General features: G+C 42.5%; 1 protein-coding gene across 1 annotated transcript in view; it reads right to left on the reverse strand.

Annotated features, from left to right (window-relative positions):
- LOC108884024 (plexin-A1) overlaps positions 1-20,740 on the reverse strand; it is a 185,487-nt gene that overhangs the window by 92,616 nt on the left and 72,131 nt on the right. Inside the window, 1 exon segment of the mRNA XM_018677631.2 lies at positions 8,110-8,250. Within this exon segment, the coding sequence (XP_018533147.1) occupies positions 8,110-8,250 (141 nt within the window).

A 20,740-nucleotide genomic window follows, 5' to 3' on the forward strand; every position in this document is an offset into this window, starting at 1 on the left:
TTCTTTATCGCTATCCTCATCACATGGACATTCCCATTAACTCTTCCAAAAAGAGCTAATCTTAAACTATAGGTCAATACACTCCCATTCTTTGTGCAGCCATTTGTCCATAATACTCTGCCCTTCATGTGAGGGGAGAGCCTGATGGAAAGAGAGAAGAGAATGAGAGAGTAAAAGAGGAAAACTAAGACAGAGACAAAAGATGAGACAGAGATTGAAAAACCGCAGAAAGCAAAGAATTGGAACAAAGAAACTGTAGAGGAAGAGAAAGAGAGAGAAAGAGGTAAATGTGACCGGCTAAGGTAGACAGGCCTAGGGGTCTTCTAATTAAGTGAGGATGGGAGAGGCCGGCTGCCTGGTAAATGACTCTGTCACTTTAGTAAATGGACTTGGTGAGGAGTGAGGACCCACACAGCTGGCATTTCCATTAGCACTGCCAAGCGACCACCATATACACAGACAGGGAGTAGCAGAGGAGAGGAAGAGGGTGGGGGAAAAAAAAAGAGGACAAATGCTGCTTTTCTTTATTTGTTCTCGCATGAACTGCTGCGTGGATGTTGTGCCTGGTAGGTGTACGGATGGATGTGACTGTGGGAAGCAGGCAGAGAACTAAGCAGCATAAACAAAATCTCTCTGATTGACTTCTAGGTAATATGTGTGCCGTCGTTCAAAATGACTGCCTGCAAGTCTTACAGGACGCTTTAGAAATAATACAATGGCAAAATTGCTGAGTCAAAAGAATTGGTTGAAACTTTTGATAAAGTGATGTCACAAACAAATCCAACAAAAGAGTTGGAGGCAGTCTTTGAAAATCCAAACAGTATTAGTCATGTTTTTCTAAGACATCAGTTGTTGTTGCCATATTTCCAGATACATTATTTTACTATTAACTGGTGCGTACACAGATACTTATTGGTGCTGAGACAGGTAGTCAACAACTCAATGACTGACAATTAAAAGGGTAGTCCAGCAATTTAGTATAAAATTAATGCAGCAGAGGAAGAGATATCCCAGTTTTTAGTCTGTAGTATGACTCAAACTGTGGATTATTTTCTCATATTTGACAAAGTCCAGAAAATAAGAGCTAAAAGAGACAATATACAACTGTTTCCACATGCTGATACCAATCTTAATGCACCAACAAAGACAAGCCAAAACAAAGCCTTACATTTGCTGGTTTCAGCCTTTCCTGCATTTTACATTGTGAACTGAACCTCTTTAGGTCTCACTGCTGATTGGACAAAACTAGCAATTTCAAAAAGTCACCTTGGGCTTCTGGAACTTGATGTGATGGCTGTTTCCCGCCACATTTTTTAGACTATAAGATTCATTACACAATACATTAACAAATTAATCTGTGATGAAAACAACCATTAGTTGCAGCCCTACTTATGATGCACAGCTTCTTCTTTCCAACTGCAACGACTCTCATCCCTCCAAGGAACTGTTAATATCATATTCTTTCTTTTTTTGTCATTTCTGACAGTGAGCACTGGAAGAAAAACTGCAATTCCACTTCCACTGAGCTCTTCCCCATTTTGATACTTCATAACTGAGTGTGACGAGGCCTGCTGTGCATGAATTTGAAAAGAAATTTGACTCAAATTCAAAACAATTCCCTGCGCTGTCATGCATGAGCGACACTTCATTGTTCTACCCTGAGTGGCTTGTGGTTAAGGCACGGGACTGAATACGGCGATGTGCCACTCGGAGCGGCACCACGGGCCATGCCAGCTTTTGATTGGCCTCATTCCATGACAATCAGTCAGAGCCACAATCTTTCTGCCCCAATCACTGTCAAGCAACAGGAGGACCGATCGCACAGGCAGATTGATAGTGATTGAGAAGAAAGGGGAGGAGGGGGAGATAGAGGGAGAGAGAAACCATTAACCTCCCTATCCATCTCGCCCTCTTTTCTAACCCTATCAGTCTGCTCTATCACGCCATCCTTTGGGAAAAGACGGCAGAGTAAAACAGAGAGAGATGAGAGAAAGACAAAGCTATCTAGTGACAGCTAGACTTCCATTAGGACCGATAGCATCGCGCCTAAGACAAGTGTCTGAGCACACTTTTCTGATGGGGCACGCACACACTCAATAAAGCACACACTTTTTTAAAAAAAAGGGAAAAACCGCAAGAAAGAATGATACGACAGGAAAGAGGGTGTTAGAGGAAAGGCAGGAAATACAATTAAGAGTGAAAGAAAAGGAGAGAAGTGAGGTTGGAGATATTAATAGACATAGAAACGGTCCCTCTCTGAGTATCTTGGTCAATATCCTTGCATATCTACTGCTATTAGAAGAAATAATTATTCAGTTAACTATGAAATCGTTTTGTCTGTAAAATGTTGGATAATTGTGAGAAAACGCCCATCAGAGTTTACTATAGACTAAGCTGATGGCATCAAAATCCTTAGTTTACCCAAATGACAATGCAAAGCCCAAATATACTTGGTTTACTATTGACAACAGACAACAAATCCTCATATTTGAGAAGCCAGAAACCAGCAAATGTTTGGTGTTTTGTTTGAAAAGTAACTCAAAGTAAGGGGTCACAAGTATAAATGCGAGTGGATTTGTCATGAGAATTGATTGATATTGTACTTAATGAATTTCTGTATTTTACTGGGATCACATTCTTTCTTTGTTGCTCAGAAAAATTATATGACAGCAAACGGATTTTGGTTGCTGTTGTTCTCTATCAGTCTAAGATCCCTCTCCATCCAACAAGTCTGGTTCCAGATACAATGCAAACTAAATCTTCCTTGCACACTACAGACATTTACAGTTATAAGGAATGTGGACACCGACATACATGTGAGTGTATGTATGATTAACAGTGCTGAGGATGACCTGAGTGTATGTGAGCACTGTACCATGCTGAGAAAGGTGCTCCAGCGGTTCGAACTTGAGATTGAGTGCCATACACTTACATGGCTACGCCCCTCCTACACCCCCCCCCAACATTAACATAACAATGACCACCTCCTCTCTCAGAGTCTGTGTGTGAGCATGTGTGAGAGCTTTGTGGGCTCAGTTCATGAACAGAAGTGAAGAAAATAACTACTAAAAAGCTCTTCTTCTTCCTCTAATTTTGTTTAAGCAAACAGTTGCTGTGTGCTACACATGCTTTCTGAATGATGAAACAAAGAGTCAGCCAACAATAGCTGATGTTTAAACGCTGCATTATGTGCTTGTTAACTTTGGGAGTTCGTCAGTCGGCCAGAGTTTGATAAATTACGGAAAATTAATCTTTGAGCCACTTAGAATTGACTGATTAGCTGTATCTAGTTCACTAAAATGTCAGTCTTGATTGATACAACCAGCTGCTTATTATGTGTGTTGATGTCAGTTTGTGCTAATGTGTTTGCTAATGAGATTGGCGGTGAACCAATAATATGTGAATGTAAACAGATCGACAGACACACACTCGCGCACACACGCACACACACACACACACACACACACACACACACACACACACACACACACACACACAGAGGATTGATGTCAGACAAAACCCTATGGGTAAGATATTACTTGATGAGGCCTTGTTGAGTGAGCCAGTGACACAATACAGACCATTGTTTGCTATAGTAGGGACACAAACCAACAGCTTGTGAATGGCACAAGAACTTGTGTGCATGCACATGCATGTGCATGAATACAGATTCCTTGGAGGCATCAGAGTCGTGGTGAAATGTGGAGGGGGAAATCTCTTTCAGATGCTGAATGGGGAGTCAGACAATGGTGTTAGCCCACACACACAAACAAACACACAGACACACACAAATATATGTTTGAATGCTGTGTGTGAGTTTGTTTACAAATTCAGATTCCTACAAAGACATGCAGATGTGGTTGAATCAATGCACAAACGCATCAACCATTACTGGTACAAAATGCAATTGAGCCATACATGCTTTTATGTGCTCACATACACACACACACACACACACACACACACACACACACACACACACACACACACACTGTAACACTCACTGTAGCATCCTTGACACATGAACAAAGGTTGCCTCATGCATACAGATAATACATCATTTCCCTCCACTGTATCAATCCATCCAAGTCCTTCTTGTCTGTTTCCAGGACAATCAGAATTGCTCCAAATGCAGTCCTCCTTCCCACACTGGAGGAGATGAATATTCATGCTTTCAGCAATTAGCCAGCACTGCACACCACACCGATATCATATGCATGGCTGCTATCAAAGACATAAAGATGTGCGTCTACGTGTGTGTATGACACTCAAACTGAGCATGTGTACAAAGGCAGGAAGAATGGCAGGTGCAGCATTAAATTCAGTCGGAACTTTCTATCTTTTTGGCTATAAAACAGAAGAAGAAGATCTGATGATGCGAAGTGTCTGGACTGAGCCAAGACACCATGAGAGGATTTCCCACAGCAGCAGATTTTGCACAAGAGAGAGGATTCAAAAAGTTTGTGCTCTTTGTGACGCTTCTCATATTTTTGTGAAAAGAAAAAACTAACTAGCAGCCCTAAAAGTTTCTAATCACGAAACAAATATTTTTCCTTTTTTTTTCCCAGTTCAGTTTTGTGATATGAATAGGGCAGTGCGTGTGTGTGCACAGCTTGGTACTGAGTGAATGGATCCATATCAGTAAAGTCAAGATTTCTAAAATGTCAGCTGGGGCAGACCTTTGCCTGTTTGCTCACGCACAAAGTCAACAACAACAAGAAACAGCAAGCAAACAGTAATGGACACAAACCCATTCAACATCGACTGCAGTCAAAAATAAACTGATTTAAGTTTCCTGTAATAACATACTGTCTCATCAAACACACACAAACACAGCAGGCCGTCCTCTCCTGCTGTCATATCCTCCATTGATAATAATGACAGTGATGAATATAGCTGGAACAGAGCAAGTCATAAATCACTGGGCCTCGCCCCTAACTCTGACTCACCGCCTGGGCCTTCGTTTGTGTGTATCTGTGTGAGTATTGGAGTGGGGGAGAAGGGAGGACTTGTCATGGGCTACGCATCAGTGGATATGTCCAGTGACACCTTAATGTGCTTGGCTTGTCTGAGGAACCCCCGCAGGCAACTAGCTACACACACACACACACACACCACACACACACACACAGGCCAACTCACAGGAAGAGAGTGGGGCTGTGTGTATCATGAGAAAATAGGGAAAAGGTTGCATGGTGGCATTCCTCATCCAAGCTTACTGGTGTGTTTATGTGCATATGAGTATGTGTGTTTGTTTAGTACCATGGCACCCTCCTTTAGCTCAAAACTAGCTACCTACCATCATTCCTCAATTCCTCCTCCTTCCCTTCATCTATCCATCCCTCCATCAATTCCACAATTTTCCACCTCTGTCTCCTTTGAAAAAAAGACCAAGACTGTATGTGTATCTGTGTGTGTCAGTGTGTGAGAGAGAGAGGGAGAGGGGAAAAAAGGGGGGTGCAGCAGCAATAGTGAGAGATCATTAAAAACATGGGAATGGGATCAGTAGAAGGCAGTTGAGAGGGGAGGACTCAATTTGGGCTTAGATGAAAACATGGGAGCGTGTGTGTGTAGCAGCCGATGCACGGATTTATAAAAGCAGGGATGGTGGGGGCATAGTGGTGTAGATGGAGGGCAGAGGATAAAGATGAGGGTAGGACGGCGAGCGATAGAAGGGAATTGCCCCCTCTAGTCATTAGTGCTCGAAAGGGGGTTTAGCTAGGAGGTCTGGCAACCGCAGCCCCCCGTTCTGCTTAACCCAAGCCTGCTAACCATTAATGGGGATCAAACACATAGCGAGATGAAGGTAGGGGTGAGCGTGAGAGTGTGAGTGTGAGGTGTATTGTATGTGTGTGTGTGTGTGTGTGTGTGTGTGTGTGTGTGTGTGTGTGTGTGTGTGTGTGTGTGTATGACAAGAACATGGGGGAGTTCTGAAGAAAAGGGCTTGATGGGAGGTGGATGGAGACAGGCCTGTCCTGGAGTGTAAATGAGGGTATTTATGTGAGCATTAGCGTATGATCTTGTCTTGTATTAGGGTCTACAAGTAAAAAATGCATATGCATGTGTGTGTGTGCGTCCCTCATGCCCTTAACTGTTCTAGCTGCAAAGATAAAGTGGACCAGGCCACCAAGTCAGGAAGACATGCTCACACAAACACTAACACCAACATCTTCAAGTCTAATCTCAAATTTTTTTTTGTTATTATTTATTAATTATTTAACTCTGTTTTTTGTCTAGTATGCAACTACAGTGATTTAACTTTCTCAGCATTTGCACGCTTCTGTACCTCCAGTATGTGTTTTCCCCAGTCACATACCTGCTTCAGGTGATCCACATCATTCGCACACTTGTCTTGTCTTAACACTGTACTAACAGTCTTAACCATACATAATGGTATCCTAAAATTTGCTGGTTGCCCTTGCTTCTACTTTAGAATGTGTTCTGACAAAAAAAGTTACTGAGAGCGGTCAACACAAGGTCAGAAATGCTAACTTTAGCAGCTGATGCAAACTCTACATTAACTCTCTGAGGTAATGTGCGCCCATGCAGCATTATTCAAAATACCATACTCAGAAGCACGACACTGACCCATGAACGGAGGTAATTCATTCTAAGCACGGATGAATACAATCAGCTTTAAATCAGAGCCGGATCATTACAAATTTATGTGCATTGTTTCTGTATTGGATCATGGCCTGTGTATCCAATCATCTGAGATGGACAAATACACCCTTAGAAAACTTATTTTCCCAGGCAGAAGTAATAAATTTTACATTTCAGCAGCAATAAGTAGGCCTGGCTATCTTACCTCAATAACTCTTGAATAACAAATGAAGCAACAAAAACTGGCATTGCATTCTTTTTGGCAAAGTTCTAATTAGACAACATTTAGCTTTTTTTTTTTGGTTGGTACAGGAATTCTGGCATCATATCTGTACATATCCATGTCTGCCATAACCGTGATAGTGGTTTATTGTGTATGACAGATTACTCCTTTAATTAATGTAGCCTCAGTCATGAACCACAGGCCTTTGGCAAAAAAGGCATTTTATAGCCAGGCTTTGGTTTAAGCAGCCAATAGAATCGACTTGACTCACCTCAAATACATGTCCCTAAACAGACCTCAGATGCATATCTCACCCTTTTTAATCAGACAGTCTTTTCCCAAAGCCCGTTTTAGATCTATTAAATACAGACATATTCACATCATGTATAACCCCACTTTCCTTCCTCTCCCCTCCCTCCATCTCTGCTTCCTTCACTCACCACACTAATGAGACAGAAAAACGAGAGGAGCAGCTGGGCCTGGGGAGCGACAGAGATGCGACTCGCTCTCCTCCCCCTACACCTCCCCCTCTCCTTCCTCCTCCGTGTCTCACCATCAAAGAAGACACAGCCCTCGCCAGCGGTGGGGCTGGTAATGACCGCAGGCGCATACACACACACACACACACACACACCACGTGTGACCTATAACACTCCCCTGTATGTCTGTTTGTGTGTAATGTCTTGATTATTAGAGAACCGTCATGGTGGTAATGTCTGCAGCTTATGTGTGTGGATGTGTGTCTGTGTGAGTGTGTGTGTGGCTGTGTAATTACATCCAGTGGAGACGAGTTGTGTTGTGATTGTACTGTGGGTAGGAGGGTAAAGATATACAGCAACTAATGTCTAATGGGGGTGAGGTCTACTCTGGACAGTTGGTGTGAGAGTGCTGTGGAGGAAATGACTGTTGCAACCAATCAAAAGACAGGTGTGTGTGTCTGTGTGTGCTGGGTGTGTGTGTGTACAGGCTTGTGGGTGCATTCAAATAAAATATGCAACATGTGTTAACAAGGCATTGTTAGCCCCGTGTAGTCACCTGTGGTAACGGCTGTATTAGGGCATGCCGGATATGGAGCCTAATGATGGCAGCACTCATACTGCGTGCGTTTGTGTTTACCACATGTAGGAATTTCATTAATTTGATTCCATGTGACTTGTTATGCTGCCATTTGGTACAGGCATCACAGCTGCACTCAAAGATGTACCATGTGCAGTGGAGGTTGTGGATGCATGTGTTTCGTAATTTGAGCATCTTTTTGAGTGCATCTCTGACAGTGAACTCACCTGTCTGTCAGTCAGTGTGTAGATGTACTGCTGGTCCGGGCTGAACAGCATGTCTCTCAGCAAGGGACTTCCTCCCTCACTTACGGTCACCTTCTCATACAGCACTGCTGGACGGTTGGGACTCACAGAGTTCACCAGAATCTACAGGGAAACACATTGGAAAACAAATTTAGAAACACACAGAAATGTTCATATAAACATTCTTAGAAATGTAATTTGAATTAAATACATGTAGAGATATAATCCCTCACCAATAACCATTATAACACTTTATCAGGCATTATATAACCTTGCACTGTTTATGTAAAACTGCAAACAATGTAGAACAGTATTGTACAGTATTGTATTTGCATTATTATTGCAATGAATCCTGCCAACAGCTGCTTTACAATAAAACCTTTCACAGTAGAAGCCTTCAAAAAGAAAGACATGGAGCCAGGAGACAATGCTAGGAGGGGCTTTTACTTTGAAGCAGCTGCAGGCAGTGCTTGAGCCCTGAATGATAACTTCTTGCTTTAAGTGAGTCATGATAAAGTGTTCAACAAAACTGAAAATAAGCTGGTTACTTTTGTAATACATCAAATGCATTGTATCCATTCATTCTATATTTTCAGCACATAGGAGCACAATGACAAAATGAAATACTGTGACACATTAATCTTTTTGTTTTCTCACATCTCATATCCCCCTTGTGATATCCATACAAAACATGTCTCACATTGCATATTTCCCCCCCAAAAAACAAAGTTAAAACTCACTGTAGTCTTTGTGCATGCTTCCCCAGTTGGGGAAATAGGCTGCATTTACTTCAGCTCTAACAGGTGATTATTATTACAGTGGTAGGCAGCGTGAAATTATCCAAATTTTGGAAAAAGGTTGAAAGCGCCTGCTTTGCAGAGCCATGTAAACAGCTTAATTGAAAGGCTGTGTTAATAGCAGTATTGAATATAGTATGATTATCATGAACAGAGACATGATTACAGTGGTAGATGCATGGAAAGGAACATTATTGACAGGATAATGATGTTATTACAACCGTAGAAAAGACAGCGCTATTCAGCACCTGAGAAGAACTAATGAGAAAACCTTTACAGCTGAAATTATGACAAGATGCGCTCTGTATGAAAATATTACAGTCCTGTATAAAGCCCAGAGAGAAAAAGAGTGAGTCACTATCTTTCAGTTTCAATGAAAACTTAATCACCCAATACACCTGAAGACAAACATAACTATTTATCTCACAGCACAAGCAGGCAAGCACATGCACACGCGTGCACGTGGGCAGACGTTCAAATATTCTTTGTGAGCTTTGGCGAATAATTTGCCCAGATATGGAAAGTAATGGTTCAGATACAAGATAGGAGATTGGCTGGCTGGGATGGCTGTGAGCCAAAGTCATCTCAGCAGCGAATGAAAAGCACAGAGCAACGGGGGGGGGGGGCAAGTATCAGCTCTCCATTACTGGGCTTTGTCGACTCGCGCTGCTATCAGCCCACAGTGACAAGGAGGGGACAGCAGGCAATGACTAGCTGGGAAATGATACTGAATGTGAGCACACGCACACGCACACGCACACGCAGAAATAGATACACACAGACAAATAGGTTCACACCCAGATAGATGAGAAATGATAAGATGAAAACATACACACACACACACACACACATACGGACAATGATAGATATGCATACAGTAATATGTGCTTTGATAGATATGTACATGCACACAGGCACATACACACCAATAGACACATAGACACACACACACACACACACACAGAAAGCAAAACACACAGGTGGATGCTGAACGCACACACTTTGCGATGAAAGAATTTATTTACAATCTCACCAAACAGAAACCAGGGGCAACAATTCCATTATCTCTCACTGCCTGTGTATGTGTGTGTGTTTGTGTGTGTGCCAGAAAGAGAGGGAGAGGGAGACAGAGAGAGAAGCCGAGAAAGATAGAGAGATAGAGAGAAAGAGAAAGAGCTCATAAGGCTGTGATAAAGCACTGAAGATGAAAGGAAATATGGATGTTATTATCTAGATAATGGGCCCGTAAACAAAGGATACATTTCATTCATGGATGGCTCGAATCTAGACGGCCACATACACACACATACCAGAACACATGGCAACACAGTTTTTAAGTACAGACCACTGGAAAAAGGGAAAGGTGAAAGAGTAGTTTTTTGTTCTGTGAGCTCTGGGCATAATTTTCTCACTCTCTCTGACAAAAGACAAATAAAAAAAAAAGAAAGAAAAAAAAAGAGCTATTTCAGTTGGCAGCCACATCTATCTCTGGACCAGATACCCAAGTCCAGTTCACTGGCTAATGACCAGTCCAAGCCTAGACTGGTTTTGCACACACAATAATACAGGGAGTAAAGTCTGTCTTTCTGTCACTGTTCCTGTTTGTATCCATCTGCTTCTCTGTCTGTGCACCCTCCAGTCTGCTGAATCCCAAATGTACACACGACTGTCTCTGCATCTCACTTTGTCCATTGCTGTTTCCAATATCACTTCAGAAAGTGAAACACTAAATCTGGCAACACCTTTTCTCTCCTGTCTTTGTTTCCCTTTATGTCTTTGTTTCTCTCAACCCCCCCCCCCCCAGGATGCAGTTCATATGCAGTGCTAACATTTGGGGGGAAAAAAAGTGTGGAGAGAGCAAGAAAGGAGAGAAAAGAGAGAAAAAGAGAAGAGTAGATGAGAGTGAGAGAGAGAGAGAGAGAGAGAGAGAGAGAGAGAGAGTAGGTGACGTGTGAAAACAACAGGTAATAAATCGTCTCAAATCGATTTATTCCATGGGAGCTGCAGCCAAGGATGGCCAGAGAATATGGAAACCAGGGAGAGAACAAAGGACTATGGAATATATGAACAGATGGATGGATGGATGGATAGATGCATGAATGGGTGGATGGATGGATGGGATGCATAAGGAACGTCTAATTGAATCAAACTGAGCTCCCTGCAATCGAGGCTACAATCTCTTAACCAGGTTAACAGGGAGGGGGGGAACTGCACATTTAGGAGGGTTTATAGCTTCTACAAGAAGAGCTTAGGGTGTAAAAATATGTGTGTAGAAATCCAGCAAGTCTGTGTGTGTGTGTATGTGTGTGTGTGTGTGTGTGTGCGCTTACATGCCTGCCCATATGTGTGTTGGTTTTCACATTTATCTATGCCCACCTGTAGTGTTTTAACATGCGCAAGTCTGTTTTTTTCACACATGTATAAATTCACAGGTTTATGTTTATATGAATATTCACTCCTCTGTGTGAATGTGTATGTGTGTACACCACGTCAAGAAATCAATGCAAGTCAGTGATGATGGGAGATGCTGCTACTGTCTCATTGTCTCCTTTGTGTTGCTCAGCTTTCTGCTAAGTGCTTGATGGATGGATTCACAGAGTGCTGTTGCGCTTGTGTTTTCAGGAAAAGCCCCATCTCTACTCTCTTGTCAACATGTATAATGTAACATTAACAGATCCTAAACACATTAGAGCCACTGTCTTAAGTAAGGACATAGAGAAGTAATGAGAGAGGAGGAGGACGAAGGAGAGAGTACAAGAGTAGGGAATAATGAGGAGTGAAAGCCACAGGGAAAGAACAGCAGATGAAGGAATTACAGTATCTCTATGCTTATGATGCAAAACTCTGAACACGACTTCTCATAACTACTACTCAGAGTGTTTCCATGACCTACAATTGTTATTCCTTCCTGGAATGTTAATGTTGTTTTTCAGCTAAGCAAAACTCGTAAGTAAAAAGAGATGAAGCAGTAACGGGTGTTTTCCACTACAATGGTGCTCTCTGGAGAGAAGTGGCCCTGAAATGTTGAAAGCGACTGAAATCTATAATTTAATCCAGTAAATGAGCAAAATAAGTTGTAGAATAATTTCAGGTGCATCCCCATAAAGTGTCCCATTTCTAAAACTCACCAACCTACCCAGGGATTTTATCATCTTCCCCGTATTTCCCCCATCTGCAACACGGTTTTTGATTTTCAGAAAACTCACATGATCCCTGCATGGTTACAAAGATTGCAACCAAACACACCAACACCACACAACATTCCCAACTACCACCCCTCCTCCAACATTCAACATCCATTTTATATCTGTTATCTGAGCATTAACACCTCCCTCAACCCACCAATCCACCAAAAGCCCCTAATGCTGGGTTTTATCTGTGCCAGGCAGGCCTGGTTAGCTCTGATAGATACACAGGATAGCTATAGCTGGAGATGGGGAGGGCTGGCAGTGTGAGGGTGAGAGAGTTGGGCGATAAGACAGTAACATGTCAATGAGAATGATGCCTGTCATAGCCTCAAGTGACAACTGATGGAGCTTGTGTACATGAAAGTGAGAGACTTAGAGGCAGAGAGGGAGAGAGATCATCCATTGTGTGTCTTCTATAGCACAGGTGCACTGTGGGAAGGAAAGAGGGGAAGGAAACGAGAGGGAGGGAAAGAGATGAAGGGAGCAAGGGAGTGACGGAACAATTTCAGGAGTGAGAGAGGGATGGAGGATGGAGAAGATGAAACTTTCTTCACAGAAGCACACGCTCTATCAAAATATTGTTCTATGCAGTAAATTTCAATGAAAAATTGGAAGGAAAATAAAGAAAAAGGGAGGTAAAGAGGAACTTCAAACACTCCGAGATAATGAATTGGCTTCACATGGAATGGAACAGAACAGAATGGTCCAGGTGTCCTCACAGGTCTGTCTGAGAGCCATAACACACCAGCATGTGCACATAGCTCAAGTAATGGCTTTGACATTTCAAAGCAGATTTGGAGATGTGTGTGAACATAAAGCATACTTGGCTTGTTAATAGCATGTAGAACACCCCACCACCCCACACACACACACACACAAGCGCATGTGCACCACCTTTATTGAGGGGTAAACTTGACATAACTAGGCCTACCCATGCATAATAGCAGCAGGCCTCACATTCCTGACTTTGATGTGGAGGAGGGCCCCCCAAGTATATGTGCATGTGTGTGTTTAGGGGGCCCAACCAAAGCAGGGAATTCAGTGTGGCCCTCTTCAGAACAAAAGGAAATGAGGGAAAGCAGCAAGAGGGTGATGAACAGGGGAGATAAAAGTAGTCTTATAGTGAAAAGGCTGTGGGAAGGAGTGATGAGGAGGGTGCAGGAGTGAACAACAGAAGACAATACTGTGTATTGGTGGACTCAAGTACCTAGATGATCTTGTGATTGTAACATACCACTTGTTGTACTTAGCTGGGCCTAACTGTTGTTAATACTACCAATTTCTCATGTTTAATTTATATCAGGGATCTGCTTTTTATCCAGGAGGCACCCACCAGCCTTGGAAGAGAGTACCACTCTTACAATATGAAATCCTTTCCATTTTTTTCCCCTGTGCACTGCTGTTAAAGACCATGAGATATGATTGAAAGCTCCAGAAAAGCTACTAAATGGTTGTTATAGTAAGATAATTTTTTCAACTGCTGTTTCCAAGGTCAAGAATAAACTCTGATCCTCAGCTTTTAAGCCAACATGGATGGGAACTTCTTGACTTTATCAGAAAATTTGCTGTTATTTAGTATTATTGCGGTTCAAAAAACATATATATCAATAAAAGTTATCCACAAATCTCACCATTTATTTGGCTTTCTCAAAAAGCCAAATAAATTCAGTCACACACATTATACCGGGCTGTGTGGAGACTGCTTAATGACAGCTTCATGTAAACGTCTCCCATATCCTCTCTGTCCCTCTTTAAGCTGTGTTTTCTATCTGCCGCAGGGGCGTTCAGATAAAGGGCTGAAATCACTCACTTCCTATCTCACTGTGAGCTTGGCAGAACTTGAGCGCAGCAAGACGCAAAACAAATCCATCAATTGTTCTCGAACGGCAACAGTTGCCATTAGAGACATTAGAAAAAAAATAACCTTTTTCTTCTCGCTGAGCGTGTGTATGTGTGTTTTTCGAGGCTGTTGTACCATTTTCAGTTGCTAACAGTAATACAGGAGGACAGGGCCACAAAGGAAGCATTAAGAACTTGAAACTACTCAAGAAGACGCATATACACACATTGTAGTGAGTAGTACTACAGTTAGCCCTGTAATACTGCTGCCATGCATTGTTTGGGAGAGGAGAGCATCCTTGATATATAATAAAATGTTTTGCTGGAATAAGTTGTTTTATCTAGCGAAAGAAGACATTCTCTATCCTCCACACTGTAGCTTCAAGGTGGTATGCGTGTGTGTGTGTGTGTGTGTGTGTGTGTGTGTGTATGCGCATGTATGGCTGAGTGGTTAGAAGCTAGGAGCAGATGGAGCATCACACATGAGTGAGTGATCACCCCAATACATCTATGGGGCAAATCCCCCCACCACCACTATACGCAGCATATACAGCCGACACATAGGAGAGCTCAGAGTAAACCTATACCATATGTGGGTCAGACAGTCAGAGACTGAGCAGCTTTTCCTTCAGCAGCACTGAGACAGACAAAGAACTATGGTGACAATGATGGAGGAGGCGTGCACTCAAACACACACACACACACACACACACACACACACACACACACAGTGGAATGTCAGTGCGGGTACTATCAAAACACAGTGTGTGACTGGAGAGGGTTATTTTAAGGTCTGGGAAGGAGAGCAGATGCAAACATGAACTTTACACTCTTTTATTTTAATTTAAAAAAAAAATGTACTATGGGAGAGTGTGTAGAAGGAAACCCAGCTTGCTTCTTGATGTCAATTACTTATTTATGTTTATTTATACAAGTAAATATATAAGCACTCAATAGACTAAATAGTCTACATGGAGAAAGCAGAGGGAAAGCAGAGGGAATGTGGTAAAAATCTTCTCCTTCTCCCTTTTCTTTTTGTCATATAGTCACGTGAATGTCATTACCGGCAGCAACTCTCAGACAAAAGCACGTACTCCTCCAGTAATTCTTCCACACACTATCACACATTACTGACACTAATGCACACACCCTCTAGTCTCCTGTACTTAAAAAGCACAAAGAACTGCGAGCTTGCAAGCGTTCGTCTATCATTATCCCCGCTCCATTAAAAGACAGTGCTCACAAAAGTCATTTATTTTTATCTTTTTAATGTTTCTACATGAGATTAGCTCCTAGTCTTTATCTGCCATGACTATCGATTGCTCATTTTCCCAGAAAATCTGTTATGAGGTGAGTTGAGATTTGGTCAAAACGGGTTGTGATTTCATGAGCACTTCATTCGTCTTACAACACAGGTGAAGCAGTCCATTTAAAACACAGTATTCGGACCCCTTTTTTTGAAGCTGCACCTGACTGGTTCTATCAAAGATCTTGAAGCTTACGTGAAGCGCTCGTCAATGAGTTCAAATATGCAGCAGGGTAATTCACTGTATTCTGTCATATCGGGTTACTTGCTATGCCAACTCTTATTGACCGGCTTTGGTATTCACCCGCATGTCTACACCATGGTTATTCATGTGTGAGCCTGTGGCCTTTCACCAGCAGAGCTTACAAAAGGTCACATACTCACAAACACACACATGCGCACGCAGAGCTACAGCCACACAAACATATAACAGACTGTGGAGGAACAGGAGGCACGAAAAACATAAAAAGGAGACGAAAAGGAACAAAGCCCAAGCCACATGTGGTATAATTCTCTCAGAGCAAATGCATTATTGTATTCAATATAATGTAAATATGGTGGAGGAAAGTGAGCTGCTTCAACTGCAAATTAAACCTATTCATCACTGTTACGGCCTTTTAATCCTCACGCTTGCTGAAATTAAAAGACCTCGTCATTGCTCTATCCCTCCATCTCTACCCATGTCTTGCATTCCTCTGCCTTCTCCTCAGTGTCTTCTCTCTCCTGTTCTCTCACTCATCCCTCACAAATTCATTTCATTTTCCCCTCCTCTCCTCCACCTTTCCTTCCTCCCTCCTCTCTCCCTCCAAATTAAATGCCTTTAGCAAGCAGTCGTCAGATAAGTGTGTGTAGCGAGTCGCTAGACATGGCGCAACGGCGGCATTTCATCTTCCAACCATCACTAAATCACGCTAACTCAATCATCTGCATGGAGTTAAACACACACACACACACACACACACACACACACAAAACTGCGAGTGCAAAAAGCACTGCATCTAGAGAGGTGCTTTACCATGACTGATTTTATCAGCTGTCTTGCAAACGGGGGAAGAAATTGCACCACAACATTATCATATACAATAAGATGAGACTTGAAGATAGAGCTTTCCAATTGAATGCCTTTTTAGTGTCGCCATTCAAATGAGAAAAGACCTCCTCTTACATTGAGTCGCAACACAAATCCCTTATGGGATATCTCAACCGAAACAATATTACAAATTTACATCAAAGACCGCTGAGAGGATATTTATGTTAAAGACGTAACGTGCGCACACTTAAAGACTAGATTTAATATTTATATGGTAATGGTTGCGTGCATATAAGAAAAGCAATCTGGCACATGAATCCTACAGTGACACTAGAATTTTTGAACCACTGTTAACCCACCAAGCCACTGAAAAAAGTGAGAGCTATGCTAACAAGCTGCTAGCCTTATCAAGCACAGGAAGGTGGGAAACTAAACAAAGATTGGGAAGAGTGCTAGATGCAATGAGGGGGGACAGATGCTATCATATACAGAGTGTGTATGTAGCTTTGATGGGAGAAGTGGAGCACATACAAACACAGGAAGAGATTGGCTGGGGAGTAGAGTGTTTGTGTTGAGTCTGTGTGCAGGAGTGGGGGAGGTTGTGTTTGTATGAAAGAAAGTGTGTGTGCATACAAAGCGTGTGAGGCAGTCTATCAATCTGCATGTGTAGCAGAGTGCTTGCGTGCAGTGAATATAAGTAAAGCGTGCAATCGTGTGCACAGAGTTAATCGACATCAGTCACATTAAAAAGGCATCAATTAATAGCTTGAAGAAATGAAGAACATAACACATGCACATACACACACACTCCCGCTCGTGATGTGACACTATGCAGCACCGCTTGACCCACCATTTACTGACTAGATCAGCCATTCACTGGGATTACAGCGAATAGGACCTCATCTTCGGCTGTAATTACCTAGGTAGGCGTGTGTGTGTGTGTGCATGTGTCTTCCTGTGGGAAAGCCAAAGTGATTACATGGCCACTGGTGCCTCTAATAGCATCTTTTAGGGAGCGAGAGAAGGGGAGAGAAAGAGAGAGAAAGGAGGGAGAGATGAGTGATTTCCATCTTTCTTGGGAAGGACCAGAATTATGGCGGAGGAATTCTATGGCGGTTAAGATGTGGGTCTGTTTTGACTGTGCCGTCATGTAAGAGTGTGTTCTTGCATGTGTGTGTGTGTATGCCATGTGTGTGCAGATGTTTGTAATGGATGTAACACAAGAGGCTAATGGGAGCCAGGCCAAAACCACACCTCAGTGAAATGTGTGCCAAACCATTCCTGGCCACAAATGCCTGCCTCTCCTCCGCCTATTTCATTTCTCTATCTTCCCCTCTGTTCATTTTATTTCACCCCCCTTCTTCCTGACAGTACTTCTGGTTTTACTTCACGTTCGACTTCTTTCTCCTCCTTTTTATTTTGTTGTGACACTTCCCTTCTCCCCTCAATCCTCCACTTTTTCTTTAAGCCCTCATCCTGTCTCTCAACGGTATCTTCCTCTTCTGTTTTTTCCCAAAACACCAGCAACAAAGTAAAAACCTTACTCAGCTCTTACGCACACCGCAAACACCCAGAACAGAAAAACAAAACTGAGAGAGTGCAGAAACAGAGAAGTTGAGGTAAACAAAGTGGAGATGAGCGCGGGCTGCAAAATGGCAGAAACCAGCAACAGCAACATCGTCCGCTGGCAACACAGAAGATGTTTTATATTAAGAATAAAGTTACTGGTAACAATAGGAAGCTTGGTGGCTTAAATGTGAGGAGATTTTGGGGTAGAGGGTGGGGGGGTAATGACAGAACACACACACACACACAAATAACGTCTGGCAGTTGTAAAGAATGAGGAATGCAGATGGTGTTTAAAATGAGCTTTTATAGCGTGGTTTAGAACGATTTACAGCAGTGGTTGGCCTTGTGCGTTTGTGTGTGTGTGTTTAATCAGTGACTGGCATCTCTCTCCTAGCATGGTACGCTATTCAGAACGTGGTCCTGTGAGTTTAGTGTTCCAGTAAGATGAACTGCTCCACCCTAAGATGTACACACTCACGCCATCCCTTATTTCTTCTCTTAGTCTTCACTTGTGTTCCTTGCTTCTTGTTCTGTTGATTAAGTGTCAGAAAATAATGAAAAATGCCTGTCACAACTTACTAAAACTGCTCTCTGACCTTGTTTCCATTACTGTACCATTTATTGTATTCCATGATTATTTAAATAAAAAAACAAACTCTACAAGCTAGTTAGCTTGCTCATAGAGCTAGTATGAACTATCAGTTACGGAGCTTGTTAGTTTCTCACCACAGAGACAATAAGTTCACTGTTTACTCAAAGGTTGTATTTGTACCATTGACTCATAAAAGTCTCCAGACCTTTCCCTTTTTGTGGAGCAGTTTACACAATGATACAGGGAGGATGAAATAATTGGGAAGGACTAACACAGCTAATAAGCTACAATATCTCACTCCATTTTGGACTCTGGCTTTCCATTCAATCAAAGGTCAGTGCTTTCATGGTGGCTTGCTCTTTGTCAGAGCCACAGATTTGTGTGTCAAAGTTCACCAAGAGTTAAAGCTGCCCTTTATTTTTCTTCTGGACAATATATTTATTTACTCACAAAAAGCAGAGCTAAGCATATATTTAGGCTATTACAAAAATCAATACAAAACAAGTTGCTTCCAGATACAAAACATTCTTTCAGACATTGGTAGTCCCTAGTAGAATCTAAAATTGTGAAATGATATTTAACTAATCAATTTCACATAGTTACTCTGTGGAGAGTTGTGAAGGTTGAGCTGAGAAACATTTGTGCAGGATTTACACCAAGGAGCACTTATGCCTCCTCTTCATTATCTATCAATACTGTAAGCAACCTTTTCCAATGGAAGACTAAATACCACCGGCCTGGCCCATTGTTTAATGCTTGGCCTATTGAAGTCGCCCCGGTATGTGCTGGTGTGAACAGGCCTTAAAACTGATTGATCAACTAATCATTTCAACACTTATTAAAAATTATGAGTTGAGAGAGATCCTGTTGTAAGTTATCCTAACACTTACTAATTTTAGGCCACATCGCCAATCTGTCTGTTACACACTGCAGAGGGAGGTCAAAAGTGCAGACTCAGGGAGAGGTATAGTGTGTGAGTGTCTAGGGATAGGTCTGTGTGTGTATGTGTGTCTGTGCCACTCCTGGCTTCTGTAGAAGAGAGGAGGAGGCACATTCCTGGCATTACTTCCCTAATCCTGCCCTTTAATACAATCTTCTACTGCCTCACCAACCGCTTTGTGGATCTGTGTGCCCTGGTGTATACCTCCAAGTATGTCAATGCCTCTGTATGTGCGAAAACACCACTGTGGACACGTATACATACACACCAGTCTAATCTTGTCCACCAACACAGTCCATATGTGAAGGGGGAACTAGAAAGACATTGTCATGGCAACCTCATAACAATCAGTGCAGGAGGTGACAGAGGAAAAGAAGGGAGTGCGTGTGTTTGTGTTCGCAAGAGCAAAGTTCTAACAGATGCCAAAAAAAGACAGAGGACAGCGTGAGGGAGGGAAAAAAATCGCACCGGGAAAAATGACCATTGGATTTGAGTCAAAAACACCAAAATCTGTGTGTTGCTTTTGCATTTAATGGTGCTGTGGTATGTGATCTGTAGGTCTGGTGGGGTTTCTGCTGTTAGCTTAACACGGCTGGACTCTATTTGTGTTTGTCCATGAGGCAGAACTCTTGTTTTTCTTGGCGTGAGGCTAAACGTAATGCCTTTTGCTGAGAGTTAGAGGAGAGATGTCCTGACGGATGAGGTTAAGAAGTTGTCTGATGCACCGAATCTAGATGGTGGAGACGGGGGTTGTGTAAATGTTTCAAAACTTAGTAGTAAGTATCTTCGGTACGTGACTGAGAGAACTTGAACAAGTGCAAGTTTGTGCGCGCACATCTTCAAAAGATCAGAAATCCATGAAGGGTGGTGAGCAGGGGGTGGTTAGCCAACAGTGTTGATTAGAAAAAGTATTTTCTAAAGCCGAGTTTGACTTTTGGTATGCACACATGCACTCAAAAACTAGTGTAAGGTAGCGGTGTTATTTCTCATTTCCTCCAGTGAACGGCGCCCATTCCACTTCCATTCTCCACCCAAGTAAAGACAACATCAGGCCCTATATGAAACCAAAAGCCTTACAAAGCATTATGGCAATCCCCTCATCTCTCCATCCCCCAGGTGAGGCCACCCAATTTTGTTCCCAGATTGCTAACTTTTTGTTGGGGAGAAGCCAGAGGAAAGTCCCTGGCTTGTGTTCGGGCCTGGTGCCACCTCTGAAACCAGAGGTGGAGAAGGAGTGGGAGGAGGGGAAGATTGCCACTGACAACAACACAAGTGAGAGTCAGAGCAATGTGGCTTTCACACTTCCCCTTCACTGTTTCAGAACAGCTTCTTCTTCCACCACTTCATCTCTA

The sequence above is a fragment of the Lates calcarifer genome, linkage group LG12 (assembly GCF_001640805.2).
Source record: "Lates calcarifer isolate ASB-BC8 linkage group LG12, TLL_Latcal_v3, whole genome shotgun sequence".
Taxonomy (NCBI): Eukaryota; Metazoa; Chordata; class Actinopteri; family Centropomidae; genus Lates; species Lates calcarifer.